General features: G+C 38.8%; 1 protein-coding gene across 2 annotated transcripts in view; it reads left to right on the forward strand.

Annotated features, from left to right (window-relative positions):
• Nucleotides 1-18,487, forward strand: part of TBC1D31 (TBC1 domain family member 31) — a 62,348-nt gene extending 43,861 nt beyond the window's left edge. Inside the window, exons 17-22 of one of the 2 annotated variants that reach the window (XM_081258481.1) lie at nucleotides 3,411-3,503; nucleotides 6,071-6,211; nucleotides 7,294-7,488; nucleotides 8,320-8,443; nucleotides 15,742-15,834; nucleotides 17,582-18,486. In XM_081258481.1, coding sequence (XP_081114607.1) covers nucleotides 3,411-3,503; nucleotides 6,071-6,211; nucleotides 7,294-7,488; nucleotides 8,320-8,443; nucleotides 15,742-15,834; nucleotides 17,582-17,715 — 780 coding nt within the window. In that variant the 3' untranslated portion in view covers nucleotides 17,716-18,486. Of the gene's footprint in view, nucleotides 1-3,410; nucleotides 3,504-6,070; nucleotides 6,212-7,293; nucleotides 7,489-8,319; nucleotides 8,444-15,741; nucleotides 15,835-17,581 lie in introns of both variants that reach the window. The other variant, XM_081258482.1, reaches the window with a different exon arrangement.
• Nucleotides 18,488-19,822: the final 1,335 nt, after the last annotated feature.

The raw sequence follows: 19,822 nt of genomic DNA on the forward strand, positions 1-19,822 counted from the left end.
TCATTTATTTATCTTCATTTGTAGAACTAAAAATTGCATATCTAAATCGTTTCTCCATTTTTCTACCAAGTTACTCTTTTTCTTACCAATTTACACAGGCTCTTTTATCATTTGGGGCAGCTGTGTCCAATAGAAGTATGATGTGAGCCACATGGGTAATTTTAAGTTTTCTAATGGCCACATTAAAAAGTAAGAAGAAACAGGTGAAATTAATTTTAATAATATTTAACTCAGTATATTTGAAATTATCTTTGCAGTATGTAATTAGTATACATTGTCATTGAGATGTTTTACCTTTTGTTTGTACTAAGTCTTCGAAATCTAATAGTCAGTTTATACTTGTAGCACACCTCAATTAGGACTGATCACATTTTAAGTGAGTTAACAGTTATATGTGGCTATAGTGCTTGCCTCACAGCATAGGGTCAGGGCATTAATCCTTTTGTCTGTTGAGAATGTTTTGCTCGGTCTGTGTTTCTTGACTAAGAATGTTTGCAGTGTCTTTTTTTCATCATGTAAAATATTTTAATTTTTGGATAACCAACTTCATTAGTTTTTTATGACTTCTAGGTTTTCTGTCATGTTTATTAACCTTCCCATTTAAGGTTATTGTACCACTTATGCCTATTTTCTTCTAGTTCTGTAGCTTTCTGTTGTTTTTTTAAATCTTTGATTATCTTATTTGTTTGTTTGTTTATTTATTTATTTATGGCTGCATTGGGTCTTTGTTGCTGCGCGTGGGCTTTCTCTAGTTGTGGCGAGCAGGGGCTACTCTTCATTGCGGTTCGCGGGCTTCTCATTGCGGTGGCTTTTTTTGTTGTGGAGCATAGGCTCTAGGTGTGCAGACTTCAGTAGTTGTGGCATGCAAGCTCAGTAGTTGTGGCTCACGGGCTCTAGAGTGTGGGCTCAGTAGTTGTGGCACACAGGCTTAGTTGCTCGGCGGCATGTGGGATCTTCCCGGACCAGGGCTCGAACCCGTGTCCCCTGCATTGGCAGGCGGATTCTTAACCACTGCGCCACAGGGAAGTCCCTAAGAGTCAGCAGATTATTGTGTGCCAGCAAATCTGACCCACCACCTGTTTTTTAAGACTCGTGAGTTACAATGGTTTTAACATTTTCAGTGGTTAAAAAAAAGTCGGAATCAAAGAATAATAATTCATGACATGAAAATTATATTAATTTTTTAAAAACATATGAAATTCAAATTTCAGTGACCATAAATACAGTTTTATTGGAAAACGATCACACTTATTTGTTTACATATTTCTTTGGCTGCTTTCGCACTACAACAGCAGAGGTGAATAGCTGACACAAACTATGTCCCACAAAGCCTAAAGTATTTAACTCTGAGACCCTTTACAGGAAGAGTTTGCCAGCCCCTGATGTGTCTGAAAATTGAATGTTAGGAATGAGTTAGGAACCAAGCTTACTTCTTTCCAAAGGCAAGTCAATTTTCCCAGCAGCATTTGTTAAATATTAGCAAAGTCATTTTGCCAGCTGATGGTTATTAAATGTTCAGTTCCCCTATAAACTTGATCTCCTCCTTTGCTGTCTATTCCTAAGCCAGTACCACTGTTTGAATAACACCTGTGTAATGTTTTACTAATTAGTAGGCCTAATTACCACAATTAGTGTGCCTTTTAAAGAGTTTTCTAAAGTATTCTCAAATGTTTATCATTTCAAATAGACTTCGAAAATTTTATCTCTCCCTCTCTCTCTCTCTGAATCCCCCCATCCTATTGGCATTTTTATTAGGATTGCACTGAATTTGTAAACTAATTAAGGAGTTTCAAACTTGCTTTTGATAAAGTAGTAAATATTTAAATTTTTCTTAAGATTTTCATTCATCTATATTAATAATCTATTATCTCTTTTTATAGCATGAGATAATACTTTGTTTTGTTTAAAGCCAATTAATTTAAGTTGTGTTTTAAAATCCATGATTTCTTTTAACTATCTCATCTAGTAAATGAGGTTGATAATTCATTATTCTAGAAAATCTATGTTCTTCTCCAAAAGTAATACAGGCTTAGAACTCTGATCTCTTTATTCCAAACCCCTTTGAGATAGTGGAAGGCAGTTTTTTGGTGGAAGAATCCTGTCAGGTCCTTTCAGTGGCACGATCTGGCCTCTGCCTCCCATTCCAGCCTCCTGCCCTTCCATCTCCCTGGGCTGACAGTGAGCTCTGACCCTGCTAAATAGCAGAAGCTTCTTTACTCACCGTTCAGGCGCCAGCAGGAAAGGCTGCTTGAGTCCAAAGTGACACGTACAAGTGACACAGACATCTGTTAGTAGCAAGCAAAGTTGATCTGTTTTGCTCTGGTACGTAGCTGCTTGTATCTCTGAAAATTCATGAGCAAAAGAGCTTCTGTAATTGAAATTCCTAAAACATTATTTGCTTTGCCAAACATCTCCTCCACCTCTTAGCATTATAACTACTCTTGCTTCATCAACTCAAGTATCCCCACCTTTGAGCTAACTGCTTTCTCAGGAACCTCTTTAAGTTGAACTGGTTTTCAGTCCGTGGTTTTTTTACTCCTTGGATGCATGTCCTTGCACATCCCACTATACTCTCATTTTTACTGTTTGTTTCTCTGATTATATGTATTTGATAGTTTGTCTACAATAGCTAACACTTTGCCTTATGCGTGTAAGTAGTAATGCAATCATTAACCGTTTACTGGTTGGATGAAATGATTAGGTTAGATGCCTCATGGGTTATAGTTTGTTTTGTTCTGAAACACATATCATGTTATTCTCACTCCTAAAGAATGAGCATTTTAGGCAGCCAAGTATTTAAGACTGTTCCCAGGAGTCTCTATCTAAAGAGTTCCTGATCCAAATCCTCTAATGTATAGAACGGAAAAGCTCCCAAGTAATCAAATTTTGAGAAAGGTGAACTTTAAATTGGCTAAGAGTCCAAGCAGGGCACATACAGGTTGAACAGTCCACAGTAAATTTTAACTTGAAATTACTAGTTGCCAAACCAAATTTAGAAAAGTATAGAAGTTTAATCAAAAAGAACATTAAATAAATGTTATATCGAATAAGATTAAACATTTTATATTTTTATCCACTGTGAATTTAAATTGCTCAAGTTTTTCTAACTCATAATATGGCTAATGTAATATGGAAAGCACTGCCATCTGTTCTCCCGGTCTGGGCAGATGAGCATATGGTAATTGTGTTTTCTTTTTTAGAAAATTATGCTTAACTTTAACTCAGACATTATTTCTAGATTCCACAGTGAATGTTAATAGATTGGCAATTACTCTGGTTTCAAAAACCCAACACCTATTATTTTAAATGCATTTAGCGGGTTGTTCATATTACAAGATTACTAAATCTATTAAACAAAAAATATTTTTGTAAATTATTTTTGGTATTCACAGTTTGTTATTTGGCCGTAGGTACATATGAGAGATCGAGAAATTGCTGCCACAGCCAAAGACCTAGAAACGAGACATCTGGAACTCGAATCACAAAAAAGACTTTATGAGAAGGTATAAATCAACAATTTCCAATATAAAAAAAGCAGAGTTTGCACGAACCCTTTTTAGACAGTTTATTCAAGGTTTTTTAATGTTCATTTTATTTGGTTTTTTTTTCAAGAAGAGTGTAGTGTTATCCAGGATTGTAAGGTAGCCAGAATGTCTGATGCACAGTTTGTTGTAATTCTTTAATTCATGTTTCTCTTAACAACTTAGTCTAGTGTCTGAAGCACCAGATGTAAGCCCCAGATTTTGCCTCAGGATCTTTTACTAACTTACTAAGTTTTCTTATATCTGTGTAATAGTGACTGCAAAATTAACCCAGTACTTCACAAAGCTCCTACAAAGTAAGTCAGATAAGAGCTGTCAGGCACTCTAAATTTGAATCTTCTGGAATCCAATCAGTAAGTACCTACTTTAGCACGTATAATTCAGTTTCCAAGACCCTGGAAAAGGAAACTTTGTTACCGCTGTAGATATTTTTTGTTGGGGAAAAGCATTATGTTACTCATTTATTTAATGTTGAAACCAACTTTTCACTTTCCTCTTAAAGTCAGACTGAGTTTGAAATTAGCGATAACTACAAATACGTAACAGGTAACATGCATATGATTGTTTGTTGCTCACATTAAATAAGATTTAAAACATAGCATCCATTCATAACTACAACACTTTAAGTTTCTACACTGAACTTTTTCTAAATCTGAGCCCCAGGAATTTACACTAAGTCTCCTATGATTTTGAATTAGAATTCATTCATTTGAACTAAGCTTGAGGTTATTTTTTACTATCTTTTCTGCGGGGGAGGTGGAGTGGTGGCACCGGGGGCATGATTTCAGAATTAACAGAAATTTTGCAAGAAAATACTAAAAATTTCAAAGTGTTTTTCTCTCAGATTCTCAAATATTAACATTTTGCTAAATTTGCATTATCCTTCTCTTTCTGTCTGTACACACAGTTTTTTTTCCTGAGCTGTTTGAGTAAGTTACAGACATGATGCTCTTTTACCCCTGAATACTTCATTGTATATTTTCTACAAGGAATCCTTATTATATAATCACAGTACAATTATCAAAATCAGCACATTAACATATTATTATCTGTTGTATAAACCGTATTCACATTTTATCAGTTGTCCTAAAAATGTCTTTTATAGCAAAAGAAAATCTAAGCTAATCCATTTGTTTCAGTTGTCATGTCCCTGTATTCTCCTTTAAGTTGGAACCATTCCTGAGTCTTGTCTTTATATTTTATGACATTTATACTTTTGAAGTATATAGGCCAGATATATTGTAGAATGTTCCTCAATTAGCATTTGTTGTTTACCTGATGACTAATATCAAGCACCTTTTCATATATTCATTTTCCGTTTTTATATCTTCTTTGGAGATCATGTGGTTAATGTCTGTTTAAAGGATGTAGGGCCATACTTTCTTGGTTTTTATTATATCGTGTAATTTTTTGTTGAAAACTAGCTATTTTAAGTAAGAGGACATTTCTGGAAATCACATTCTTTTCTCTCCCAAGGGTTTCTTGTTGTTTCTTTGCTTAGTGACTTTTCTGAATTATTCTGTAAAGTATTCTTTGTCATGTCATAGCCACTGAAGTCTCTACTCAGGTAGCCTGGTGACTAGACAGAGATTTCCTTAAATCCCTTGAACCAGTAAGCCTCTAGTCTTTGCCGAGAGGCACCATGTGCATCATTTTCGGGCACACTTTCAACACTCAGTTAGATAGTTTACAACTCTCTTAGATTTCACTTCCTGATTTTGCAAAACCTCAGTTCACCAGAGCTGAGCGCTTAGGACCTTCTCGGGTCTGAGCATTCACACAGCCCTTGGCACGTGCACATTTTTTACACGTGCACACGGCCTTCTAAAGTCCCAGGAATCTATTGGAGCATTTCAAAGCCCCCTATAGGTATCTGATTCCCCAGCTTTTCCTACAAAGCTTTTTGGTTGGCCCGTTGTTTGCTCTGTGATCCACTGCCTTGGACAGTCACGATGTTCTACAGTTTCCCCTGATTGTTTTCAGCAGACATCCCCAGGGAAAAGGCTACAAGTGAGTTATGGGTCAGGTCAAATAAAAACAGCCGTGAAAGTGGGGTCTTCCAAGTCAGATGATGACAGTTCTCTGGGAATGGGAGTTAGAAGGACCTCAACTCCATTTTCTCCCCTCCATTAGCTGCCAGGCTAATGATTTTCAAAGCTAATGGCAGAGCTTAGGGGTGGCATGGAATAGGAATAAAGCAAGTTTAAAATGCCATAAAGTTCGTCCTTCTTACTAAGATTCAGCCATTTTTATGAATAAATGCTCCCCAGATTGCTGTAAGCCTTCAGTTAATTTCCAGAGTTCTGAAAAAGTTTGTTTTGCCAGTGATCTCAGTGCTTTTATAGATGAATTTTCAGAGGTCCTTACTCTTATTTCCACTGATCTCACCACTGTTTGCTTTTTACTTTGAAAATTAGATGATTACAGTTTTGGTATTCTGAAAAAGAGCAAAGACGTTTTTGTGTTCCAGCGTCATTATTATATGGATTGGTGATTTTTTTTTTTTTTACAAATGATTTCTTTAACAGAATCTCACTAGAAATCAAGAAGCTATTGCAAAAGAAATGAGAGAAGATGCAGACGCCCATAAACGAAAAGTGGATCTTGAAAAACACATGTTTCACAGACTGAAAGGAACAGATCAAACTCAGTACCAAAAAACTCAGAAGGTAAAAATATGATAAATTTAGTGTATCTATAGAAGGAGGAATTACCATCTGCCATTCTTTTAAAAGAAGGAATTTAATATTGAACTCTGTAAAGTTAATTTGTTTCTTTGCTTCAGTTATCACAGTTCCTAGAAACTCACATTATTTTATTTAGAGGTTACTTACTTCACTGACAGCCATATACATGTGTCTTTTATACTCTGAGAATTTCAAGACTTGGAAGAAAATACATAGGGAATAACTTTATAAATTATAGTGCCCTACATTTTTAAGCCTCCGAAATTATCCCTGAGTGGATTAGTTGCAAAACATCAGGTCTCTGCCTGGTATAATATAAGCCAGCATTTCCAAAGTGTATTCTGTAGAATATCAATAACTAGTATTAAATAAAATGGGGATGACAAGTATTGAAAATGCTGTCTTAAAGTTAGGTTTTTCCATTCCAGGTTTGAGGATATGGAACATTGTGAATCTTTAAGAAATTTTCTTAAACTTATTTTATAGAATTTCTTGTGGAGTATCCTTTCAGAAATGCTGGCTTAAATGAATGGAAATAGAATTTGAGGGCTTCAGGATAGAACTTTGTCTATTATCCCTTTAACGAAATGTTAAATGGGTCTGTGGCAGGGCCTGGCCCTGTTCCAAAAGCCAGGAATAGTGTAAGGTTTCCCTACCTTCTGTTCTGTCCCTTGGCTTCCCCCCAGAATATCCCCTCCCCACCTTTTTTTCCTTACAGGCTTTTGTCCAGTCTGTAAAAATAGGTTCTTCTGACTCCTTTTCAAAGGACTGAAACATAGGAATTGTTTAATTCCACCCATCCCTTAGCCTAGAAGTTCTCAACCTTGGCTATACATTAGAACCACTTGAAGAGCTTTCTAGAAATACCAATATCCAGCTGATAAAGAGATTGATTTAGTTGGTTTGTGGTGGAGCCTGGACATCAGTTTGTTTTAAACACTGAGGTGATTCTAATATGCAACCAGGGTTGTGAACATCTGTCCTGGACACTTGGGTACGTTGAATGGACATACCGTATTTTATGTAGTCTAATCTTGCTTCTGAAATTTACGAATTTTTCTTAGTTAGTTGAAGAAAATTTGGCAGAAGCTGAACAAGCATGTCTAAATACTGACTGGCGAATTCAAGCTTTACATAAACAAAGATGCGATGATCTACACCAAAATGAATGTTACCAGGACGTAGCCAAACTGCTTCGGAAAAACAGAAAGAAAGAAATGGAAGTATTAAATGCAGTGATGGAGGGGGAAGCTAAAAAGGTAAGAATGGTGTTATAAACTTCTTGTTATTAATCATTTAAATCTTGAAATAGTACATAATCAAATGGCAATAGCATCAAACCACATAATTTGTGTTTGAAAAGATCTTAAAGATTATCTAATTTTAATAGGTAGTGCTCAGAGAAGTCCAATGTTGATGCCACCTAAGAATGACTAAGTGTCTTTCTCAGTTACGTTAGTGTCTCAACTTCCCAACCTCGTGGATTTGTTCTATCTGATTGTATAGTATTACTACTTTAATTTACCTAATTTTTTATACTAGCAACGTAAACGACTTTGAACAGTTAGGAATTATATGTAGCTACTAGTAATAAAAACCAAAATAACAGTAACTATAAGCAAGATAGAAGTATTTTTTTTTTCACATGAAAAGTCTGGAGGTGAGCAGTCTACGGTTGGTATCCTGGCTCCAAGGTCATCAGAAAAACTGCCCCCTTCAACCTTTCTGCACTATTTCCTGGAGTATGTCTTTCATTCTCAAGGATACCTTTCCATCCATTAATTTTAAAAACTCAATCCCATAAGGTTTGAGATCTGAAATGTATTGAAATGAATTGTTATTTCAGTGACAGCTGGGACCTGTATGGCACTCTGAGGAATTGAATAGTAGGGACATCAGAAGTGCCTCTGCTTTCAAGGTTCTTCAACAGCCTTGAGCCAAGACAGGCACCCAAATTCCCTAATACCAAATAAATCCTACGTGCCTGCGTGCCTTGGAAATATAAAGTAGAGGAAACAAAAGGGGCTACTTCACTATAGGAATGCATTAGCACAATTTTTATGTGATATTTTTCATTTATTTGTATTTAGTGGGAGGAAGCTGAAGAACAAGAGTTTGATTTGAAATCAGAAAAGAAAGCTGCTGCTCTCTCAGATGCCTCTAGAAGGTGGTTCCTAGAGAATGAGATACATGCTCAACGTCCGTATCATAAAGGTGAGCATCGTGAATGCTTCTGTCTCCCTTCATGGTGTTACACCTTCATTCATTTACTGTGGTCTCTTATCATGGATAAATCCTTGAGATGTATTTTGGCACTTTTAGTCAAATTATTGCTCAGCTAAAAGGTAATCACTAGTGACCACTTTTTGGTCAGGAAGGGTGGGATGAGGAGGTGGGGCTGTTTTAAAAAAAAAAAAAGCTCCAATTAAGAAAAATGTCTCAACCATCCTGTAGAATTGTTTTATTCCACAGTCCTTGGCATCCCCTTAATGTACTAGACTATGATTTGTTCCCAAAGTGCTATTTCTAGTTAATTTTAGTAAAAATGTGTGCTTTGCTAATAGCTGGTCCTCAGAACAACAGTTTATTAAAATAACACAAGGAAACTTATTATAGGATCTAATCAAACATTAGGTTTTGGTGCAAGGCTTACAGTGGCATTCAATGAAACATCAAAATTTTAATTTAAAATTCTTGGAAATTCCCTGGCAGTCCAGTTAGGTTAGGACTCAGTGCTTTCACTGCCGTGGCCCGGGTTCAATCCCTGGTTGGGGAACTAAGATCCCACAAGCCCCATGGCACGGCCAAAATAATAATAATAATAATAATAATTTAAAATTCTAAAATAGAGTAAAGATACAGGGAACTTCTGTTTTACTATATCTTATATTGTTTCAGTCTTTTATAAAATGTATGTATTACTTTTTTAAATAACAGCCTTACTGATATGTAATTCACATGCCATACCATTCACCTATTAAAAATATACAGTTCAACAGTATTGTATTACCATATATTAAAAAATATACTCATAGAGTTGTGCAGCCATCACCACGATCGATTTTAGAACTTTTTTTTTTTTTTTTACGGTACACGGGCCTCTCACTGTTGTGGCCTCTCCCGTTGCGGAGCACAGGCTCTGACGCGCAGGCTCAGCGGCCATGGCTCACGGGCCCAGCCGCTCCGCGACATGTGGGATCTTCCCGGACCGGGGCACGAACCCGTGTCCCCTGCATCGGCAGGCGGACTCTCAATCACTGCGCCACCAGGGAAGCCCGATTTTAGAACATTTTCACAGCCCCAAATAAACCCCATGTCCATTTGCAGTCATTCCTCATTTCCTGCCACTCCCCCCAGCCCTTGGCAACCACTAATCTACCCGTTTCTGTAGATTTGCCTATTCAGGAAATTTCATATAAATGGAATCATATGCTACATGGTCCTTTGTGTCTGACTTCTTTCACTAGCATAATGTTTTGAGGTTCAGCCATGTTGTAGCATATATCAGTACTTCACTCCTTTTTAATACAGAATAATATTCCATTGTATGAGTACTCTACATTTTATTTATCCATTCATCAATTGATAGGCATTTGGGTTGTGTCCGCTTTGGGGCTTTTATGACTAATGCTGCTCTGTGCATTACCTTTGTAATTACTTTTGTAGTGCACAAATTGAAAAGCAAAAATAGAGGTTAGATGCCATCATCATTTAATTAGGCTGCTTTTGAAACCCCTCATTACTTCCCACGCTTTTGGGTTTAGGTCCCAAATAGCGCCCGGAGCCCTTGGGGGAAGTGGGGAGCAAAATGTCACACATTAAAAGACACAAACCCCTGGATCTGCCAGTTCTCCCTAACCCTGTCACACTTACCCCAACATTAGAAAGAAAAGAAATTTGAGACTTTTGGAGAAGCTACGAATTTAGAACTTGAAAAGGAAAGAAACTGCAAAAAGCTCCCTGCGTCCGTAGTCTTCCCACATGTTGGCCCTTCCGCCTCCATGGTGCCTTTCTCCCATGCCACCTACGTTTTTTCAGCGTTCCTAAATTTCACCAATGAGAGGTAGTTTGGTTAATAATCATTCATTTTTCAAAAGGCAAATGTGTAAGGATTTGATCATTGCCTTAATCAGGGTGTGTAGATTAAATCCGTGTCACTTAATCCTAAAACTGGAGGATAATCAGCTATAATTAGGAAAATGGCATTGATCGGAAGTGCTCAGCATTGGCTTGTCACTCAGAGCCTGGAAGCGAGGCACCAGGAAGTAGGAAGCAGATGAGTGTGCCAACGACAGGTCGTTTATTTAAACTTGTGCCTAGTGTCAACCTTTATTAGCAATGGGGAGGACTTCTTACTGTTTCCCAGAAAATGGAACCTTCTGGACAATGTGAATGACCCTCACTGCTCCTAAAACCCCAGGCCCATAAACTTAAACTGAAGCTGAATAGTGAGTGATGTCGTATAAAATATTAGCCCAGATTTTTAATGGGCAAAGGATTTGAACAGACAGTTCTCCAGAGAAGATATTCAATGACCAACACACATATGAAAAGATGTTCAGCTTAAATTAGTCATTAGGGAAATACAAATCAAAACCACATGAGAAAACATTAAAATTAAAAATATATATACAGTGAGATACAACTTCATGATCAGTAGCATGGATGTAATCCACTAACAAGTGTGGGCGAGGATCAGAGGAATTGGAACAGTGCTGGTGGGAACGTGACATGGTGCAGCCACTCTGGGAAACAGTCTGGCAGTTCCTCAAAAGGTTAAATGTAGAGAGACTGTATGACCCAGCAGTTCCACTCGTAGGTATATACCCAAGAGAACTGAAAACATATCCCTACAAAAACTTGTACATTGAATGCTCTCAGCATCATTATTCATAATAGCCAAAAAGTAGAAACAACCCAGATATCCATCAAATGCGGAATGGATAAACAAAATATGGTATATCCATACAATGGAATCTTATTTAGCAATAAAAAGGAATTAACTACTGATTCATGCTACAAAATGGATGAACCTTGAAAACCTTACGCTAAGTTAAAGAAGCTAGACCAAAAGGCCACATGTTATATGATTCTATTCATGAGATGTCCAGAATAGGCAAACCTGTAGAGGCAGAAGGGGGTTAGTGGTCTGTGGGTGGGAGGGGTCGGGGAGTGGGCCACTAGTGGGTAAGACGTTCATTTGGGGATGATGAAAATGTTCTAGAATGAGTGGTGATGATTATACAACTCTAAGTGTACTAAAAACACTGAACTGTACCCTTTAAAGGGGTGAATTCTGTGGTATATGAATTACCTCAGTGAAACTTATTTTTTTAATGACATTCGTAAATGCTGGTTGCCAGGTAGGGCCACTGGACCAGGTTTTAAAGTGACTGGGCCTTGAAGAAAGGGAAGAACTTAGAGCAATTGGAGGACGTTTCAGGGAGGGAGGATTTCATGGTGGTGCAGGATCCCAGACTGGATGTCGGGAACACCGGGTTCTAGTCCCAGCCTCATGGTAAACGAAGACAGAGTTTAAATAATCTTAGCCAGAGTCAATAAGCTGTGTACCTCTGGTTAGTTTATTTACCCACTTGTGTTTCATTTGTGCCTATTAAGAAACGTTTGCTGGTCTTCAGTTTCCTCATTTGTAAAATGAGAAGATTATAGACTAGGCGCTTTTTAATTTTGTTACAGTTCTAACGTTATATTACACCATTTTCTAACCACTTACAGTCTGTGGGTCTCTCTGAGGATCTCTCCCAGAAACATGCACATACACGTACACACACACACACACTCAGCACTTTCCCATAATCATTTTTGTGGATTCCCCAACCAAACGCCTCCATGAACTCCTTGCATGAGACAGAACTTGTTAAAAGTAATTAATCAGTGGCAGAGACTTGCCTGTCGTGGTGATGCAGGTTAGGCCAGCTGGAGCAGAGAGCTTCTGTGCAAGGATGGTTAAAGGTATCATTGAAGAATGCAGGTGATGAGGACCTCCAGTGCCAGGCTGAGCAGTGGGCTTCATCCTGTTTCCCAGCCTGGCTGCAGAGCAGAATGGCCTGTGGAAGACAGAGTACAGGGCTTGTCTCCTGGGCAAGGAACGTGGTTAGGGAAAGGAAGGAAATTTAGTTTGTACCTTTTTGTTCCTTTTGAATTTTGTGAGGTACAGGTAATACCACTTCAGTAAATAAATACTAATTTTAAATAATAAGAATCACTTTTGGGGCTTTAAAATAAATACATTAAATGAAGGAAAAAAGCAAGTTGTAGTGCAAAGAAGTATAGAAAAAAGAACTTTCACTTTTTACTGTACTATTTATATGTTCAAATATGTTACAGTTAGCCAGTGACTGGCAATTTTTTGATACATTACAAATTTTTTTAAAAATGCATAGTCAGGACCTCACACTTAATTCTGTAGATTTAAAAAAAATGGAAAGGGCTTCCCTGGTGGCACAGTGGTTAAGAATCCGCCTGCCAATGCAGGGGACATGGGTTTGAGCCCTGGTCCAGGAAGATCCCACATGCCACAGAGCAGCTAAGCCCGTGCGCCACAACTACTGAAGCCTGCGCGCCTAGAGCCCATGCTCCACAATAAGAGAAGCCACCGCAATAAGCCCATGCACTGCAACCAAGAGTAGCCCCCGCTCGCCACAGCTAGAGAAAGCCCACGTGCAGCAACGAAGACCCAATGCAGCCAAAATTACATAAATAATTTTTTTAAAAAAAACTGGAAAGCTAGATTTCTGTTTTAAAGTTTCACACGTGAATCTGCTCAGCAGTGTTTGAAATGTTGCTATAAGCAAAGGCGGGGGGGAACCATTGGCTGTGTGATATTTACAAGACGGCATTTAATTCATCCTCCCTAATAGCCGTGGGCAGGATGGATTTAGGAGGACAGATGAGAGACAAGGTACTGTGAGATCTCAGATTTGGAAGGATCTGATATGTGAATCATCTCTGCAACATTGCAATAGTGGTTATCCAGCCCATGCCAGAACACTAATAGAGCTGGTGAGCTCGTTACCTCATTCCATTTTCTGCCAGTATTTTATTTAAAAGTTGCTCCTTATGTAAAGCTGAACCTGCTTTTCTTTTTGTAAACCCTCTCATTAAAAACTGTTCTCTGGTCAGAATGGCCATCAGAAAAGTCTACAAATAAATGCTGGAGGTGTAGAGAAAAGGGAACCTTCCTACACTGTTGGTGGGAATGTAGATTGGTGCAGCCACTATGGAGAACAGTATGGAGGCTCCTTAAAAAACTAAAAAGAGAACTACCATATGGCCCAGCAATTCCATTCCTGGGCATATATCCAGAAAAGACGAAAACTCTAATTCGAAAAAATACATGCACCCTAATGTTCATTACAGCACTATTCACAATAGCCAAGACATGGAAGCAACCTAAATGGCCATCAACTAATGAATGGATAAAGAAGATGTAATACATATATACAATGGAATACTACTCAGCCTTAAAAAAGAATGAAATAATGCCATTTGCAACATGGATGGACCTAGAGATTATAATACTAAGTGAAGTAAGCCAGACAGGGAAAGATGAATCATATGATACCACTTATATGTGGAATCTTAAAAAATGATACAAATGAACTTATTTTTGAAACAAACAGACTCACAGACATGGAAGACAAACTTGTGGTTACCAAAGGGGAAAAGGGGGAGAGGGATAAATTAGGGGTGTGGGATTAACAGATACACAGATACACGCTACTATATATAAAATAGATAAACAACAGGGACTTACTGTATAGCACAGAGAACTATATTCAGTATGTTGTAATAAGCTAGAATACAAAAGAATATGAAAAAGAATACATAAGTGAATCACTTTGGCATACACCTGAAACTAACACAACATTGTAAATCAACAATTAAAAAAAAAAAACTATTCTCTGGAGCAATGCAGATTACACTTACTACCATGATAGCCCTTCAGATATTTTAAGATGCCTCTTATATTCCATTCCCTGACACCAGTTCAAAATAAATCATTTGGTAATTAGTCACATTATCTTAATGATTCATTGAGCTAAAACGATGAGTTAAAACCATTAGCTGAACACATATGTATGGAATCTAAAAAAAAATGGTTCTGAAAAACCTAGGGGCAGGATAGGAATAAAAATGCAGATGTAGAGAATGGACTTGAGGACACAGGGAGGGGGAAGGGTAAGCTGGGACGAAGTGGGAGAGTGGCATGGACATATATACACTACCAAATGTAAAACCGATAGCTAGTGGGAAGCAGCCGCATAGCACAGGGAGATCAGCTCGGTGCTTTGTGACCACCTAGAGGGGTGGGATAGGGAGGGTGGGAGGGAGACACAAGAGGGAGGAGATATGGGAACATATGTATATGTATAACTGATTCATTTTGTTATACAGAAGACAGTAACACAGCATTGTAAAGCAATTATACTCCGATAAAGATGTTAAAAAATTAATTTTTTAAAACACAAACAAAACACACACACACACACACACAAAACCCATTAGCTGAAGCTCTTGAGCCCAGGTGAAAGGCAGGCATCATCTTCATGAGTCAGTGTGACCCGAGCAGTCTGGGCCTGACTCATGGAGGCTTGGATCCTGGTGATGGGAGTAGAAAGGAAGGGACATCCTGAGTGACATTAGGATGAAAAAAATCAAAAAGACTCTGATGTCTTATTGGATGTAAAGCTGTAGGAGTTAGGAAACAGTAAAAACACAGCTGAAGGGTGAGTATAAATTTTGAAGTGAGGGGAGTGATGTTAAAAAAAAATAGGAGGTGGCACCGGTTAGGTGTGGAACACTGCCATGCTTCCTACTCTCATAAGTCCAGGTAAAACTTGCCTATCGCTTGGGACGTCCCTGGTAGTCCAGTGGGTGAGACTCCATGCTCCCAATGCAGGGTTTCATCCCTGGTCAGGAACTAGATCCCGCATGCTGCAACTAAGACTCTGCAGGCCGCAACTAAAGATCCCACATGCCGCAACTAAAGATGCCACGTGCCGCAGCTAAGACCCAGCCCAGCCAAAATAAATAATAAAAATAAAAATATTTTTAAAAAAACAAAACAAAACGTGCCTATCGCTGCTTCTGGTCTGCTGTGTATTGTGACCATGCCTTGCCTGGTTAAGGCTGGTAGTGATCAGCTCGCAGTTGTTCCCAAGGAAGGTTTGCTAATCACATTTAATAGTCTCTCCCAACAAATGTTTGGGATCTCTGTACTAACACCTGTATTTTCCAGTTGTTTGTTGGCTTTGTGTTTTAGCTAAAGGTGTTTTTAAAGTACTTTACCAAAACTTCAGCTCAGCTCTTAATTCTCACTAACTGTACTTCCCTTGCCTATTGACTGGTGACAACATTCTTCCCAGAAGAGAAGACTAAGGGGCTTTTTATCCTTGGCAAGTTTAAGTCACTAGGGACCGTCTGGAATTAATCATGGCTTTCTATCCATTCCCAAACATTCTCTCTGTTTTTTCACTTTTACAACATAGTGCCCAGGTGCCAAGATGAATGGGTCACCTCAAGCTGTTTGCCTAGAACCTCACAGTTAAAAGACCTTTCTGAAATGGAGTCCTTGACACAGAGGAAGTCAACAAACAAGAAAGATGTCTTCTGTCATGTTCGATTTAGCAATATTTAAGCAAGATTGTGGCTTAAGTTATATTTGTAGCATGTTGAGACCATTTTCCCAGGGCATTGATCATGGAAATCCTAAAGTGGAGTCAGCAAGATTCTCAAGTTTCCAGCTGGGGAGAAAAACTGGGTCAGTTCGAACCCCAAGTAGAGAAAGCTTGCCAAGTATCATTAGTGCGACTATTTCTCTAGCACCAGCACTGCTGCCCAAAACAGAGTTGGAGGCTCCAATAGAAGTCCGTCACTAACTAAATTAATGATATTCATGACTATTTTTTTACATCCTCGTGAAAAGAAAATCTCAGGATTAGTTTTCAAAGCTATTACATATTTGAATTTTCTCAACTCTTATTCTGGGCTGAGTTCCCTCCAACAACCATTGGAAACATGTGTCTGCTCTGGGCCCTGAGATGTACTGCAGGGCCAGCTTGCTCAGAACTGCTGAGGGCAAGTGGCTCCATGTTTATTAGTTGCCTTTTGATCCCTTGACTTGATTAACTGGAGGTTTTTGTTTATTTCTGGAAGGGATGGGATGGAAACATCTTACAGAAATGCAGTCACAGCATTAAGCCCATAAAGGAGCTAACAGTTTCCCCAGTAAAGTACTTGATTAGTGTTTAAAAGGAGGGGAGGGGACTGGAAACTCTGTTAGACTTTATTTCAACCAACTTTTTCAGTAAAACTGTCATATAAGTGAGGCAGAATTTAACAGTGTGTTTTGAGTTCTTTTAGAAGAACAGATTTGTATATAATGTCCCCAAAAGACCAGCTTTATAAGAAATATACCCAATAACAAGTCATGAGTTCCAGTGTTGTGTAAAATATCCTTGCTAACTCATACTCTTATGTGCATCTCTAAATTCTGTGTCAGGATGTGAATTAAACCAAAAGTCATGTGTAAGTCAAATGAAAGGACAGGAGATTCTCAACTGTTCTCTATTCTGACACGTCAGAACTTTTTAACTAGATAGTTCTAAATTTCAAAATCCAGTTGAGGACATTTGGCAAGTTTCTCATTTGGCAGCAAAATAAGAAAAGCATAAATGTTTTATTCCTTGGGGGAAAAACAGTTTACAGAAGTTGAAGCTATTTGAATATGTAACTAAGTTTCAGAGAAGTATATTTTTAAGATGCTTCTTTTTTGAATTCCAGTATTTACTAGCCCCTCTAAATCAATATGAAATGACTGTTACACTTGGACACATTGTAATGCTCTAATCTTGATCCTGGACTCTCCCTGCCCTTGGCCACTATAAAAAGCACTTGATTTATTTATTCAAGCATTAGGAGAAGTGGTCATGGTGTACATTTCACAATATTAATTTTGGCACCTTGGAATTTTCTCATTACAATAAGCACCATAGTGGAGAAACTTACTATTGCAAAGAACACAAATTCTCTCTTAAACAAGCTTTCTTTCTAATTTAAAAGGTCATCTGTATTCCCAAATCAAAAAAAAAAAAAAAAAAAAAGCTAACCAAAAGCAGATAAGTTCTCTAATAGCATTCATTCAATTCAACGAATAAATATTTGACTTGTAAATGGAACCACATGGGCAGGTAATGTGTTAGGCTTTTTGTTTAAGAAGTTTTGTTTTTAGAATATTCATTTCATTATTGATTTTTTGCAAGTATTTACCTTTAAACACTATACCATTGCTAAAATTAACTGTTGTTAATTTTAAATTTTGTTTTCAAGTTTCATTAAACCAAAGAAAAACACGTTGGGACACCATGCAATGGGATGTTATGGAGAGAGTGAGAAATCTCCGCCAGAGACTCGCCACCCAGGCTCGAAACAGATGTCAAACGCCTCATCTTTTGGCTACTTAGGAGGCTGGTCACCTTGAGAGAGTCAAAGAGCGAGATACCTATTTTGCAATCAGTGACACTGATTTTCAGATTATTTATTTTAAATTCCTACAAAGATCAACCTTTTGTATGAAAAATATGTGTGTATAAAAATTATGTGTTCTCCTTAATTCTGGTGCTTTGGGACTTGTAAATGGCTTATTGTACTTTTCACAATAAAAAAAATTTGAAGCTTTTAAAGCTTTGTATGAGGCCCTTTCAGGTTGCAAGGACCAGCATAAACCTCTTTATGGAATTTTAGTGGATGAGGTTTTATTTTAAAGGTGAACGGAGAAATAAAGAACAGGACACCACCTCAACAGCTGTGCAACCAGGACTGAGCCTGAACTCAGCAGCAGCGCCAGAGCGCGAGCAGTGAGGAGAGGCCCACCTGCCACCCCTCTGCCCCCAGCAGCTGGTCCTCCCCTCGCCCGCGATCCACCGTTCCAACAGCACCCGGGCCACTGTTTCCTCTTCTCCTGACGGCACCGGCTGAGCGCCACAACAGGGCTGCTCCCGGCTTCGTCATCTTGGCAAATTACTTCCCTGGACCCATTTCTAACGGGAGAGTAGAAACAGCACGTGGTCTTTGATGTAAAGATTAAATAAGATCATGTATATAAAGTTCCTGATACTGCTTGTCCTGGTATGGTGCTTAACACACAGCACACAGTACATACGAGTGTTTTGTTTTGGGCACAAAGCATAACCTTATGGTAAGCCAAGTGCTCTCTTTTGTCCGAAGTCCTAAAAGAATACCCCGTTACAGGACTTCCCTGGTGGTGCAGTGATTAGGAATCCGCCTGCCAATGCAGGGGACACGGGTTTGAGCCCTGGCCCGGGAAGATCCCACATGCCGCGGAGCAGCTAAGCCCGTGCGCCACAACTGCTGAGCCTGCGCTCTAGAGCCCGCGTGCCACAACTACTGAGCCCACGCGCCTAGAGCTCATGCTCCGCAATGAAGAGTAGCCCCCGCTCGCTGCAACTAGAGAAAGCCCGCGCGCAGCAACAAAGACCCAACGCAGCCAAAAAAAAAAAAAACCACCTCAGATTACATCAGGAAAAACAATTAAAAAAAAAAAAACCCATCATTAGGCAAGGCATTGGTTTCCCAAGAGCACTTTCGTCAGCCTCATTTTCTTTGTCCGTTTGTTAGAAGCATACCTTCATGGGCCAGGCTGGCGTGTGTATGTGGCAACAGAAAGTCACAGGATATAAAATATTTCTGGTGTGATGGCAACTTCGATGAGCTAGAAATTGCTCATCTAAAAGGATTTGAATTCTAGGGACTCCCCTGGTGGTCCAGTGGGTAAGACACTGCCCTCCCAATGCTCGGGGCCCAGGTTCAATCCCTGGTCAGAGAACTAGATCCCACACACATGCCGCAACTAAGAAGCCCACGTGCCAGAACTAAAGATCCCATATGCCGCAACAAAGGATCCCATGTGCTGCAACGAAGATCCCGCTCAGCCTAAATAAATAAATTTTTTTAAAAAAAGAAGCACTTGAATTCTAAAATATTGTGATTCTTCCAGCCAGAATCAACTGTATATCGCCCGTTTTTGACCTCTACTTCAGGACCTCTTTTACTCGAATTTACATCCATTCAGATTGGTTTTGCAAACCGTGTGCACACACACACACACACACTCTTTTATAGTCTTATAATATTTTAAACTTTTTAAAAAAGTTTCTATCCATCCAGTGAAAGTGGGTTATACATACTTTCAACCACATGAAGTTCTTTTTTATTACATTCTTGCCTCCAGTTTTCCCTGAGCCTGCAATTCTCCCAACAGTAATCTTGATAAAGTCACTGGCTTAGCAGAGAGGTAGTTGGCTGAGTCTCATAAGTCACGTGGGATTGCTTGGCATTTCAGAGGTTATCACATTTAATGAAATCTACAAAATACACTTCTGATTATCTCCTCCTGCTTCTTGGCAGTATATCCTCAACCTGACCCCAATTTCTTTTTCTTTTTTTTTTTTTTTAAATATTTGTTCACTTGGCTGCACCGGGTCTTAGTTGCGGCATGTGGGATCTAGTTTCCTAACCAGGGATCGAACCCGGTCCCCCTGCATTGGGAGC

This window comes from Mesoplodon bidens, assembly GCF_964165515.1.
Source record: "Mesoplodon bidens genome assembly, chromosome: 16".
Taxonomy (NCBI): Eukaryota; Metazoa; Chordata; class Mammalia; order Artiodactyla; family Ziphiidae; genus Mesoplodon; species Mesoplodon bidens.